Source organism: Lethenteron reissneri, chromosome 33, assembly GCF_015708825.2.
Source record: "Lethenteron reissneri isolate LAM-NWPU_2019-01 chromosome 33, ASM1570882v1, whole genome shotgun sequence".
Lineage (NCBI taxonomy): Eukaryota > Metazoa > Chordata > Hyperoartia > Petromyzontiformes > Petromyzontidae > Lethenteron > Lethenteron reissneri.
In genome coordinates, this window is record NC_083811.1 from 9,826,506 (window position 1) to 9,840,918 (window position 14,413).

The 14,413-nt window shown below is 44.5% G+C and overlaps 2 protein-coding genes across 4 annotated transcripts in view; both read left to right on the plus strand.

Moving 5' to 3' along the window:
* The first annotated feature begins 235 nt into the window (after window positions 1–235).
* Window positions 236–7,520, plus strand: CCDC59 (coiled-coil domain containing 59). Its single transcript, XM_061564775.1, has 5 exons — window positions 236–244; window positions 1,652–1,931; window positions 4,783–5,110; window positions 5,659–5,737; window positions 6,169–7,520. Exons 1-5 carry the CDS (start codon window positions 236–238, stop codon window positions 6,340–6,342), a joined length of 870 nt encoding a protein of 289 aa, XP_061420759.1. The 3' UTR covers window positions 6,343–7,520.
* Window positions 7,521–8,699: 1,179 nt separating this feature from the next.
* Window positions 8,700–14,413, plus strand: part of LOC133350407 (uncharacterized) — a 28,465-nt gene continuing 22,751 nt past the window's right edge. For all 3 annotated transcript variants that reach the window (XM_061564743.1, XM_061564745.1, XM_061564746.1), the window contains exon 1: window positions 8,700–8,868. The gene's annotated coding sequence lies outside the window, so the exon portion shown is untranslated. The remainder of the gene's footprint in view (window positions 8,869–14,413) is intronic.

Genomic DNA, 14,413 nt, shown 5'->3' on the forward strand with positions numbered 1-14,413 from the left:
CAGTGGGGTGGGGGGTGTAGCTTTAGGTCAGGGGTCGGCAACCAAAATAACAAGAAGAGCCATTTCTTTCCAATTCGGTACAAAATTCAGTATTTCAAGAGCCGCAATGCATCTGAGTACATACTGTACATACGTACATATCGTCAAGAAGCAGCCCGTAAAGAGCCGCATGCGGCTCCGGAGCCGTAGGTTGCCGACCCCTGCTTTAGGTGATACGGTGAATCGGGATGGGGTAATGGGGAAGGTGGGTTCAGTGGGTAGGGGCATCACGGTGGGGTCACCTGTATTTTTGTATTCATACTCTTAGGTTTTTTCGGTAAAGTCATGTAGGTGAAAAATAAAATAAATAATTGAAAATAAATCAATAATTTATTATTTCATTTCATTCTTATTTTACCTACGTGACTTTACCGAAAAAAACCTAAGAGTATGAATCATTGCAGTCACGAAAGCTTCAAATCTAGAATGTATATTTGGAGTTTGCGTGTCTCTCATCATCATCATCACGGTGGCTATGAGATGTTAATTACCTCGCCTGGTATACAGGAGGTCCGTGGGGTTCGATCCCGACCCTGACGTCTGCTGGATTTTTGGAGTTTGTGGGGTCTTGACTCCTGTTTTCTAACCACGCGTTTAGACTTTATTGGCTTACTGCTGTACATTTCCATGCTATAAAAGCCACTTAGTTGAGCTATCGTTTGTGGCCAGGTCGACTTCTAAAAAAGAGCTTTATAGCTCCTGGTAAAATAGAAATAAAGTGTTTAGTTTGATTGTGATTCACCACCCTGATCCAGTGTGTGCTGAAGGCGAGGAGCGAATTACAGACACGTGGATCTTGTCGCCACGTGCAACCTGTAGGACCTGTTATTTAAAACTTACAGTGGTCCCACAGACAAGCACTATCCAGGCTCGAGTCTTCTTAGTTTACGAATAATAAATGCACCATATTCTTGGTTCTTTCGGTAAAGTCACGTAGAAGGGAAATAATAAAATAATAAAAGATAAAACTATAAAAAAGGATTGTTTTTTATTTTATATTTTTATTATTATTAAAACAATTAGAGTTTTTTATTGTTTTATATTTTTATTGTTATTAAATAAAATAAATGCACCGTTTACAGGATACGCTTTTAGCATGTATCTGCTCTGAGTTCGTTTCAAATTGTCAAAGTAGTTTCACCTGTTGGCTAACATTAAACATTTTGCTGTACATAATATAGGTGCTGTACTAGTGACGAATTGGCACGTTCTGTTTACGTGACAAACCTGACTAATTAGCTTTTTTATTTACGCTATCTAACCAAAAAAAACTTATATTATGGATGATATCGGTCGCGAAAGCCGACTAAGTGTTAAACTGATTTTGCTGGACATCTGCGAAAAAGAGCTTTATAGCCCATCGGATTCCTCCAGTATAAATACAAATTCTAACACGTAGGCTTTCACGACCAATATCATCCATAATACAGAGGGTTTTTTTGGGGTTAGATCGCGTAATATTTTTAGAATGTATATGCTAACCCAAAAAACCCCTGTATTATGGCTAAATAAAGATTATTGGCACGGAAAATTGAAGCCCCCGCGCATTTACAAATCGCGTTTTTTTTTTAAGGGAGGGGTGCCTGCGGCGCTTTCCGTAGTCGCCGCATAGACACGCGATTGGTTCCGCGTGAGACGACCTCTAAGCCAATCGCGGCGCCGTGCGGCGCTCCACGTGATCCTGCCTCAGCCAATAGGACGCGTTCCGGGGTGCTGGTGGGGGTGGTGCGCGCCCACGTGGTCAGTCCAGAGTGGTCGTTCTGCCATGGAGGCGAGAGGGGAGATGAGCGACGCAAAGACGCGCAGGGGCAAGGCTCCTAAACACAAGATGCCGAGCAGCAAGCGGAGGCACGGGCAGACGTTCAAGAACCCGCACGCGGCGTTCAGAGAAGGTGCGGTGCGCGGCTTCCTCGGCCACGTGGAGGAGGAGGCAGGAGGCGTGAGGTCCGAAACGTCGCCGTCTCTTGCCTCACGTCGGGGCCGGCCGGCCCAGGATCGCGACGTGGTGGGGGGGGGGGATAAAATTAGTAGCAGTTTGTGCCGAGTCAAAATGTACAGCTGTCCTCATTTGTTTTTCCTTGGAACCTTGCTAGTTGAGTAGTTTAAGGCGATTTCCATTCGGTCCCGTAACGACAAAGACGTGAAAACTAAAGTATCAAAGTATGAAAAAATAATAGGTTTTACCCTTTCTGGCAATAAACGTTTTCTGGGAAAGGGTAACCCCTATTTTTTCATACTTTAACAAATTTTGTAGCTGCTCACCCGAGCTATAAATGCTCTCTGATAGTGGCATTGCCCTTGTACTGTTCGCATTTTGGTGTTCTGTAGTCTGACACTGGCCTTAAAGAAGGCTGCTGTCTCTGGTGTTGGGTCAATCCGTTTCAAAGACAAATATCAGAACGTGTTTGTTTACATGTTCACCACAAGTGCCGTATGTGGTTTATGCAGACTTGATTCCTTGCAAAAAGGTTTCTATTAGGTGTTTGAACACCGTAACGCCTGTTTTATTGCCAGAACGGGTAAAACCTATTCTTATACGTTAATAGCGGTAATCGAGTCATTAAATAATGCAAAGCGCTGATTACACAACTTGGGGGTCAACAGTAATCGCCCCTTTTCGGAAACGATAGCAGCTGGCTCGCTGTATCTGAACACGTGCGCTGCTACAACATCTGCAACCCCGTGGCGATGTGGGCGCGTTCTTCGTGAGGTTCCTTTAACACCAGGGGTGTGGGCGAGAGGCATTCGAGCCTGATGTTCTGTAGCGTCTAACATTTATTCAAAGTATTGTTTCATATTTATTTTCGTACTCCCCGCCCCCTATTTAAGCAAGCTCGCCCTACTGCGTTCCGTCGTCATTATGGATAGGATCAGAATCCGTATTAATACTGAAGGAATCCGATAAGCTATGAAGCTCTTATTGTACAGATGTCCAGTTTGGGGTATGTCAGAAAGTTAGAACAATAAACAATACAAACACGATAGGAGTTCACAGTATAGGAAATGTAAGCAAATCACTTTTGTGTAACTTGTTTATTTTACCAGGTAAGGCTCGCTTAGATATAAAGCTCTTTGTTCAGAAGCGACCTGGCCACAATTGATCGCTCAACGAAGTGGCTCATGTTGAAATGTATAGCAGCCCCGCCGGGGGATGAGGAATTTTCACCACTGGCTTTAGGGTCGCCCCCAAACCCCCGCAAATGATCGCGTGAGCAGGGGACTTTGATTTCGAATTAAAACTTTCGTGACTGCAGGGATTCATCTTCTTGGTTCTTTCGGTAAAGTCACGTAGAATGAAATTAATAAAAATAAAACATAATGTAATTCTCACGACGTTTCGGTCACAACGCAAGCAGCCGTCCTCAGGTGAAGAACAGGTCTGTCGAGAAGACAGTCTGAATGTTTCAGATTCTGTCTTCGACAGAATAGGTCTGTCGAGAAGACAGAGTCTGAATGTTTCAGACTGTGTCTTCTCGACAGACCTATTCTTCACCTGAGGACGGCTGCTTGCGTTGTGGCCGAAACGTCGTGAGAATTATTTAATTATGTTTTATTTTTATTTTATTATTTCCATTCTACGTGACTTTACCGAAAGAACCAAGAAGAACAGGGGACTTTGCTTAACGCAACCAAGTGAGAGGCCCAATTGGATGTGTTCCAAGGATCATGATTCACCCGGCATACCTTGAATATGTACAGATTTCGATTTAAAGCTTTCGTGACTGCAGGGATTCATCTTCTTGGTTCTTTCGGTAAAGTCACGTAGAAGGGAAGTAATAAAATAATAAAAATAAAATATAATTCTCACGACGTTTCGGCCACAACGCAAGCAGCCGTCCTCAGGTGAAGACCAGGTCTGTCGGGGAGACAGCGTCTGAAACGTCGTGAGAATTATTTAATTATGTTTTATTTTTATTATTTTATTACTTCCCTTCTACGTGACTTTACCGAAAGAACCAAGATGTACAGATTTGTGGGGAGGACATGAAGATGGCCCAGGACGGGAATGAGAAGCAGACACCACATGAGTGGGGGAATACCAGAAAAAAACTATTGACCAACTGGACCCTGCCAAGCAAATGCAGAATTTCCACCACTGGTTTTGAATCTCATCACTGATCGTTTGAACAGGGATATGCTTTAGCGTGAATTAAACCATAGATAAACCATAGTGGGCTACGAAATTAACCACCTCAATCCTTGCTAAGCTATGTGAAAGACCACTGAGATGAATTATTTCCTGTAATGATACATATTTAATGTGCATTTCGTAACCCCAGGGATTCCATAATGGTTGTGATATTGAGTCTACATATATTTAACTTATGTGTGGACTGCCTACCCCTTGCGTTTTTGAGCATGGAAACACTTCGTTTAGGCATTGGTCATTGTGAATGTGTTGTCCGTTACAAATCCCCAAAAACCTAAGTAAAATCTATTAACCGCTGGGGCATATTTGTTGGGGCCCTAATTGAACATGGGTTATCATAGGTAAATAACTCAATTATTAACTATTAAGCTTCCAACATTGCATAATGAATCTGAAAGTAATGTTCACCAGTGCTCTTGACTTGGAGTACTATTGTGGTCAGACTTCCAGTCAGATGTAACACTTAATAGTAATTATTTCACTAAATAATACAAATGTTATTGTTTCTGACAAGTTTACATTTGTTTGTACTATTTCAAATCTTAATTTCTTCCTACGCTTGATGTGGCCATTTCTCAATTTCTCTCCTATAGATATGATTGCAAAAAAGAAGGAAATTGTTGTGCATAGGTACAAGAAGATGTTGCGAAAAATGGGGCAAGGGCCCTCCCTCCAAGGCCGAGTGACAACACAGCAGGGGCCGAGCCAGAGGGCAGAACAGGGAAAGGGGACAAGGTGGGGCCGGCCGGCCCAGCCATGGATGGAAAGGGCTCAAGCGGGCAAGGGGGCGACACGACAGGCGACCGAGCAGAGCCCATCACCGGAGGTGGAGGCAGACTACCCCGAGCACCTGCGGCATCTGTACGAAGCGGAGGAGAAGGCACTCAGTGTCGCTGAACCAGAGATGACGAGTCGAGTGCGGTAGGCATGAGCAGTGGCGCAAATCTGACTTGATGCTGTCTTGCCAATATCTTTATTAGGAACGCGACGAAGCATCGATTTGTCAATTTAAATATTGTGTATGTGTAGTATAGCATGCTTGCAATTATACGTGTAAGTATTGATTGTATTTTGTTAATTATGTTGAAATGTTATGACAATTTTGGGATGGAGTGAACTAGACTGCACAAATGAGATAAAAAACTGAAAAAATATATAAATGGGACTATAAAAAGCTGAAAAAATATAAATGGTGTTTTAATCATATCATTACACCAAATCGTAACAGTTAATATCACTGAGGATAAATAGTTTTATGCCTAATGTTTGACTCAATTAAACGTAATTTTTTTTTTAAAACATTGACTTAATTATCAGGGTTGCTTGTGATAATACTTTAAACTGGCATTTATATCATTCACATTTGAATTGTTTGTATATAGTTATTTCCAAACAAATTTCTTAGAAGTTAACGAAAATAACTTTTGATGGAAGTTGATGTACAATATTATTTATGTTCTATCTTTCAGAAAAAAGAAACCAAGTTTATATCAGAAAGCCAAACAAGAATATGAGAGAATAAATACAGAAAAAGCTAACAAAGCAGAGGTAAGATTATTGCATGAATTTTACACGAATGCAACAAATAGCAACTGTGATTTACACCATTGGAACCTCCTTTGCCAGTAGCAAAATATGATAATTGTTTTTTACCCTTTTATCTGGCAACAAAACTGACACCGTTTTTTAGTTTGCATTCCGACCGCAGGTATTGTGGTCAATGCTAACATGACTCCTTGTAACATAAAAGGTGTCAGGTTTTGTTGCCAGATAAAAGGGTAAAAAAACAATTATCAACTGATGTTTATTAAGCGACATTAAGCATTATTTAAAGTAAAATGTGTATATGTCAACATGTTTACCATTATGACAGTGAAAGGGTCATTCTGCAACTGTAAATACATTACCTTAAGTAGGTCGCCTCTGTAATTTGAATAAACAAAGCCTGATTCCTTTGCATGAATTAACGCGGTCTTCAGGAAATCCAGCGGCGAAAGGAGGAGAGGGAGAAGGCAATAAAGGAGCACAAGCAGCGCAGGCAGGAGACGTTTCGCATGCTCTCGCAGAAAACCAAGAAGGGGCAGCCAAGGCTGCAGCTGCAAATGGAGCACCTCCTGTCGAAGATCCAGGCAAATCGTGATGCCACTCAATGACCACTGAAGCTTGTCACCGAAGTCATCGACTAAACGACTGATATTTAGCTTAAGTATTCTCTGCCTATATCTGATCGAGGCCAATGTAAAAAGCTTTATTTTTTTTGAGCGTGTAAAATAACCATGAAATGAAATACAATGCAACGACATCTGTATTAGTCGGAATTATATTGTAATTAAATGTAAACATTTAACAGAAACATTTGTGAAATCCACGTGTTTAAATCTGTAAAACCCACCTAGCCTAGTTCATAACAGTAAAACTTGTCTGTAATCGCATTTTTAGGAAAAGGGTTTAAAGCATCAGGTCCTGTGAGAGAACGGATGTTTGCAGAGCTTTAACTAGCATTTCTAATGTGTGAACCCGGTGCAGGAGACAATATTTCTTAGTGTGGTCCAAACAAAGACAATCTAGCTCAGAGGACACGTTGCAGAATAGCATTGCACAGCACAAAATGTGTCAGCCACCAGCATTGTGTTGTAGAAGGAAGTAAAAATTGAGTTTTTGACCTATTTCTGTGGACCTTTGTTCATGTGCTTCCCTTGTAACGTGAGCTATTCATGAATTCTGGACTATTTTCACAATTTGGTATGACATTTTTCTGGTAATTACAACCAGCATCATCAGGCAAGATATCTGAATATTTGGCCGTCTTGGGCCTTAAATAGGAGGTGTGATGTCATCAATGTGCATCCGCAAGATGGCAGAAAGTGATACAAAGTTAATTGTATATGTATTTTTTTATTCGCTCTATTTTTTGGAAATGCAAGAGTTGTGATACAGCATGGGGATGTCATCTTTTTCAACCCTCTGATTTTAGGATTCCTTTTTAATTGTGACCACAATTGACGTAAACCATTGAGGTGCATCTTTAATATTAAGTTTCTGGTGAGGAGTCCCATTATCACATTAAACAAATCAAAACTTGTATATTTGATTGGATGCGTGTATCATGAATGGAAGACGATTCGATGTAATCAGTTAATGATTACGTGTCTATTGTAATGCCTCCGAAGCTTCTTTCAAGTTATGCATATTGCACGAGCGCTTTTCAGATTTCTATTTCTCACAGTTCCTTTTACATGTATAAAACATTGGTTGAATAGACTACATAATGTATTGCTTCGCGATGTTGATATTTGTTTGGAAACTTTTTTCAATAAAATGTGGAACTCGACTTTCTCTTTTGTGTCTTATGTCAATTGTGTTATCGGTGTCTTGTGAAAACCCACTCATAACTCTCGCAGAGAAGTACTCCCCTTCTGAGAGAACAGTCCCCTGAAGAAGATATCACAGATCTAAAATAAAATTAACCCGTAAAAACAAAGTTTTTCACTATAAATCCTTTATATGCGTGGCGGCTAGAGTCCTCTCGTCCTCTGGCTTGAGATGGCTGCCACCTATAGGTCAGATGATTGCCTGCCACCATTAAGCAATTGGTAATTAAATATTATTTATTTTTTCCTAAAAAGTGTAACATTTTGGAAAAAAAATTTCACGAACATTAATTGTCACGCACAACGAGTCTGTGTGCAAAATGTCAGCTCGATTGGATCACGGGGAGTGGGTTAAAAAACGACCGAAAGATTTGCACGGTCGTAAGCGCGCAAGCAAGTTAACTTAATATAAAGGATTTAATCACGCGACCTCTTTCACACCAGGAGCGTCACTTTACAATGTACCCTACTACAGAGAGCTGCCATTCACAATAGTCAAACCGAAGTTTATTATTCCTAGCACTTGAATTTAGCGCATTAAGTGAAGAGTTAAAATGCATCTTATTTGGGGGGAGTTGTGTATTCACTGGGGACTGGGCTGAGATAACGACCTGTTGAACGGTTAATCACAACTGACTGGATTTCAAATCCACAATCTCAACAGTGCCAGCTCAAGTGTGTTCTCACCTCTTGAGCCCACCTGGCTTTGTTAATTTAGCAAAGAGAAAAAATAATCGTTTTAAAAAATGTCCATGTTGAATATTCCTGCTTCAAGAACTTAACGATTTTAAAGTTTCCACATGAAAAAACGTATATGGGTTTTGTGGACTGCACATGCCAATAAAACACCACGGTGGTAAGGCCGTTGGATGAATTCGTCCAGTATTTTCCACTTGGAGGAAATTAGACTAATTAATTGGAGATGCGCACATTCATAATACAATAGATGCACGTGCCCCTGATTTAGAACCCGATTTGATATGCTGCAGCTTAGCTCGGTGGAAGAGCATCGAGAGAGCCTTGTGTGAGCTCAGTGTTTGTGAATAATGGGAGGGGGAGACCTTGGGACCTTATTGAAAAGGCCCCGTTGCTGGGAAAGTCAATCTCGGCTGTAACCACAACACTGCAGCCCCCTTCCAGAGGGAGGAGGCCGTGCAGAATAGAAGGGTGTAGATTTAGATTTTGTATCTCACTAAAAACGAGTATAGTCGTTACCCTTAAAGTGTTTCTTTAACAGTTTTCCATCAAAATGTTTTAACGTCAACAATTGTGGTGGCACTACTGCTGTTGAACAAACATAACTATCTGGTAAGTTGTGTTAAAGTGGATTAATCACACTGCAATAGACGCTCATTCAATTATTAAAATCACACGGTAGCTGTTCATTAAACTTAGTCACGACTGTCGTGTTAAATCTCAAGTTGTAAAGGAATCCATTCTGAGTAAATGAAGGTACAGTTGTGTATTCGTGCCTGTACCAATATGAAACAACCTAAACTGGAAGTGACGTGTAAACCTGTGAAATAAGCGTTGATGGTGTTTATTTGTTTATGACATTCATCATGCAGTTACAACGTATCCGTGGGTGTTATTAAGCACACGTGTTGGTCGTGTACAAGTTACAAATGAACCACCATCAACTTCCAGTGGGATCCCGACTAACTATATCCATAAAACCGTGCGAATCGGTCCGTATAATTTTACTGCCCATTACACAACTATTTAGTTTAATCAACAAAAATCTAAATAGGTTAAGGTTTGTTAAATTAACAGTTCACAGTGCTTTTAGTGTACAGTACTGGAGTTTTATTTGTGAAACAAATGTTGAGGGTTGACAGTGATCAATCTGCAGGCACCACCAAATTCGTTTGAGAACCACTGCAAACACGATCCTGTGCTATTATAATTATTATTATGACACACCACTCTGTCATCCACTCTCTGCAACGTGTGATATATGACTGCAGTAGATCATCTCTTGTTTTTAAAAATGATAATCTTGTTTTTTATATTAACTACAGACCCAGAGTGTATGCAGTATATATATGAAAAATACATGCTTGTTCCATTAGCATCGAATCAATTATAGCTCGTTCATATATGTAAAGTGTCCTGCAACGATACAACCAACTCGGCGACAAATCACAGTTGTATTGAAATTTCAAACGCGTGAAGGCTGCGACAGTGGGGGCGGTAAGAATCGATCCCCTTGGCGAGTCGATAAATTGGCCCACGAATTCGTTGTCACCATTTGATCAAGAAACGTTTCATTCGCATTGCGCCGATCTGCAGCATCGTCGCCAGTGGCCGCAGAGGCGACGCGCACCAGGTCAATTCCGCGTGACCCCGTCGAATTATAACAACAAATCACGGGGCCCAACGACTCACATTCTAACACACGCTCTGTGATGTTAATGCACCTGTCGTGATCCTAAGAGTCAAAAACACATTCCTCCTGCGGAGGGAGCTGGTAGGAACGTTGGGTTGCTCGGTCAATGGCCAGGGTTAGGCCTCGGCAAAGTAAGGTAAATTACCTTTATTACCGGGTAAAAGAGTAAAGATTTCGACATGCCAAGGGGTAAGGTAAAGAGTAGGGTAAAGGTAGCTCAGAAGAATTACCCGGTAGGGTAAGGGTAGGGCGAATAATTACCCGGTAAATACAGTACCTTGTTTACCGCTAAAAGTTCCGTGGCGCAGTGACGCAGTCCGTGGCCTCCATTTTAAAGTGATGGCGGAGCACGTGGAGACGGTCCACGTGCTTGAGGTCGAGGTACGAGAGGACGAGGATGCCAGCAACGGCTCTTTTGGGGTTGCTGCGAACAGCAATCGAAAGAGGCAGCGGTATGCGTTCCCGTGGGAGCACACACTCGATTGGATGGAGGGTGATCCACATGCATAGCAAGGGAAGTGGCAGTGCGTGCACTTGCGGCAGTGCGTGCACTGCCGCAAGTGGTTTTCCACCCACACGAACGCGTCGGGGTGGAAAGCCCACCTCAAGAAACACAACGTGCTCGCCCCAGGCAGCGAGGTCGGGACGTCGGCGTCGGCGAGCCGCCTAATACAGCAAATGCTGAGCCGGCCAGCAATCCCGGATCGCCTCCTGGTAAAGTTTGAGAACGCGGTGGTGGATTTTGTTATCCAATGTGCAATCTCTTTGCGAGCCGCCGGCAGCGACAAGTTCAAGACCTTGGTCAACACATTGACGCAGGGATACGAGGGCCCATCGACCCGCACCATCATTCGCAGGATTGTCGAGCATCACGCCATCATGCTGCCCATCGTCGGGGCGTTCTTCTCCAACCTGAACGTCGCCATCTCGCTCACCATCGACGGGTGGTTGAACCGCAACCTGAAGGGATTTTGGATGGTCACGGTGCACTGGATCGACAGCAAATCTGGTGCGTCAAAATCCATGCTGCTGACAATCCTCGATGTGCAGTCCGGAAGGGGTGTCGGCAAGCGCATTGGGGCCGCTCTGTTTGAGCACCTTCCAAAGCCTCGGGCACAATATCTCGACCAAGCTGCTCGCTGTCACCAGCGACAATGGCTCCGATGCGAGCAGTGCTGTCAAGACGTTGTTCGCCCTGGTCAACGTGGATGCCGGATATGAACAGTTGCGGGCTTGCTACCATATTCGATGTGCGGATCATTCCGTCCAGATCGGTGTCGTCCAAGTTCTAAAACTGATCAAGTCAACAAATGCCGAACTGCGCAAGGCGCTCGTCAATATCAGGCGCAGCAAGGTCGTCCGGCAGTCGTACCGCCGCGAGGCCGAGATCGCCAAGCTCGCCAGCAAGGAGCCGACGCACCAGGACTCGCCGACCAGGTGGCATTCGACGTTTGACATGGGCGACGACGCCATCAAGAAGCGTGTCCCATTGGACATTATCATGGCGCGCTTCCAGGATGTGATCGGTGTCGGTGCTTTATCTGAACTGCAGTGGGCAAACATCGAGGGCGTGACAGCATTCCTGCGAATGCCGCGCCAGGTCATGGCCTCGTTGTCGGCGGACCACAATTCGACATTGGATCTCGTGCCGGTGACGATGGAGCACCTCGTCCGTCATTGCGATCACGGTGAAGCCGCCCTTAGAGCGATCGATGAGCCCTTGACTGCGACGGGGATGAAGGCCGAACTGGTGCGGTACCGCCACCTACTGGTTCAGGAACCCGCCATTGTGGCATCCTACATGAATCCACAGCTGTCGAAAACGACAGACCAAGACGAGCTGGCTACACGGAAGGCCACAATCCGCTTTGTCCTGCAGCATCGCTACTCGGACGTGCTCACGATCTCGCCGAAGGCAGTTGCTGCCCATATGGAGGAGCGGTCGCTGTTCAGCACCCTGTTCAGCAACGTCGGCAACTCCATAGACGACGGCGATGAAGTCGATCGTTTTCTGAGCATGGGCGTCACGACCGCCAGCGCCTTCATTGACGTAATGCAGTGGTGGTTTCTCCGCAAAGAGCTGCTCCCTCTGCCCACTACAAGATGGCCTGCGACTACTTAGGAGCGCCGGCGACGTCAACTCCCTGTGAACGTGCGAATAGCAGAGCCAGGCGGGAGTTCACATGCGTTCGCCAGTCGCTGTCAACGACGCTCTTCATAAAGTCCATGTGCTTGCGCTCATGGATTATGGCCGGCTGCCTGAAGGTTCCGTCTAACTGGGCTGGAGCGGCGCAGGATCTTATTGCCTGTCGTCCGTCCAAGGATGATGGCAATGACGAACTTGATCGGGTTGTTGATGAGATCGCCATTGACCAAGACGACTGGGACGAGGAGGTTATGGAGGACGGTGTCGTCGACAGCCTAAACGCCTGATTTGAGAGTATTCTAAATGAATAAAGCGTCTTCTTGGTTCTTTCGGTAAAGTCACGTAGAATGGAAATAATAAAATAATTACAATAAAACATAATAATATAATTCTCACGACGTTTCGGCCACAACACAAGCAGCCGTCCTCAGGTGAAGACCAGGTCTGTCGGGGAGACAGCGTCTGAATGAAACACCACCACGCTTGGAGCGTATATTTAATCTGGGTTGGAAGGGGGGGAAAGAGCGCCTTGACAAAAGAATTTGCATATCAAGAGGAATTTAGCATATTTATGGGAAATGCAGGTATGTGAATAGTACTATTTATGCCCGTGTATTATGCAGGATTAGCAGCATCAAAGGGAGGGGATATGGGAAATGCAGGTATGTGATTAGTACTACTTATGCCCGTGCATTATGCAGGATTAGCAGCATCAAAGGGAGGGGATATGGGAAATGCAGGTATGTGATTATCACTACTTATGCCCGTGCATTATGCAGGATTAGCAGCATCAAAGGGAGGACATATGGGAAATGCAGGTATGTGATTAGTACTACTTATGCCCGTGCATTATGCAGGATTAGCAGCATCAAAGGGAGGACGTATGGGAAATGCAGGTATGTGATTAGTACTACTTATGCCCGTGCATTATGCAGGATTAGCAGCATCAAAAGGAGGGGATATGGGAAATACAGGTATGTGATTAGTACTACTTATGCCCGTGCATTATGCAGGATTAGCAGCATCAAAGGGAGGGGATATGGGAAATGCAGGTATGTGATTAGTACTAGTTATGCCCGTGCATTATGCAGGGAGGGGATAGGGGTAGCAAGCGAACTTAATATAAAGGATTTAAAAAGAGTCACGTTGACAAAAGACAAATGGTTCACTATTATAGCTCACCGGTGTATTGAGAGTGAATCCACAACATTTAACATGTTTGAGTAGTACGACGTTTCGCTGGTAATTCCATCCAGCATCATCGGGCAATTTGCTAGAATAGTGAAGCCCTCCACCTGCTCCCAGTCTTAAATAGAGCAGCAGGGTGACGTCATCATTTAACTCAGGGTTCATAACTCCTTTTAGGAGTCCCAATTCCAGCGCAGTGCAATTATAATAATATTCTGCACTATATATTAATTTTAATACTAATCACCGTGTTCTATACTCAGGAAAGCCACATTGAGATCTAAACACTTTTACTGGTAGGAACCTGGTTACACCAGTCCACAGGGGATTATTGTGTCCGTCGTGCAGGGAGGGGCTGGGTGGGGAGGGTGGGGCTGGGTGGGGAGGGGAGGGCTGGGTTTGGGAGGGGCTGGGTGGGGAGGGTGGGGAGGGGCTGGGTGGGGAGGGTGGGGAGGGACTGGGTGGGGAGGGGCTGGGTGGGGAGGATGGGGCTGGGTGGGGGGTAGGAGGGGTGGGGCTGGGTGGGGAGGGGCTGGTCACCCCGTGGTGCCCTTATAAAACTCAACGTTTAACCTACTCACGCCGGCTTGTGCCCGCCCTCACAGTCGGGCATATTTGCGGAATACACCACGCCGCCGTTGACCCTGGCCATTGACCGAGCAACCCAACGTTCCTACCAGCTCCCTCCGCAGGAATGTGTTTTTCTTTTCCGAAGGGTCCTGCATCGGAATGTTTGGCTCGTTCCGTTGATGAGTGGTTGGCTTCCCCATATTGTTACAGGCTCATGTTCAGGGGTGCCACGGTGGCTAGGAGATGTTAACTACCTCGCCTGGTATGCAGGAGGTCTGAGGGTTCGATCCCGACCCTGACACCTGTATATGGGGATTTTTCGTGTCTCTGTCTCTCTCCGTGGTCGCGTGGATTTTTTTTTTCATTCTCCGGGTCCTCCAGGGTTTTTCCTCCACATTTAGAAACATGCGTTTAGATTATTTTGGCTGCGATACATTGCCACATTGTTAAGCCACTTCGTTGAGCTATCATTTGTGGCCAGGTCGCTTCTGAAAAAGCGGCTAATAGCTCAGTGGGTTTTACTTTATAAAATGAAATATAGTTGAGTTTTTTTGTGTGAT

What these genes read in the sequence shown, in the direction of transcription:
- CCDC59 (XM_061564775.1), top strand. An exon ending in GAGATGACGAGTCGAGTGCG is followed by an intron (nt 5,111 to 5,658) that starts GTAGGCATGAGC and finishes TCTATCTTTCAG; the next exon opens with AAAAAAGAAACCAAGTTTAT. An exon ending in AAAAAGCTAACAAAGCAGAG is followed by an intron (nt 5,738 to 6,168) that starts GTAAGATTATTG and finishes CGCGGTCTTCAG; the next exon opens with GAAATCCAGCGGCGAAAGGA.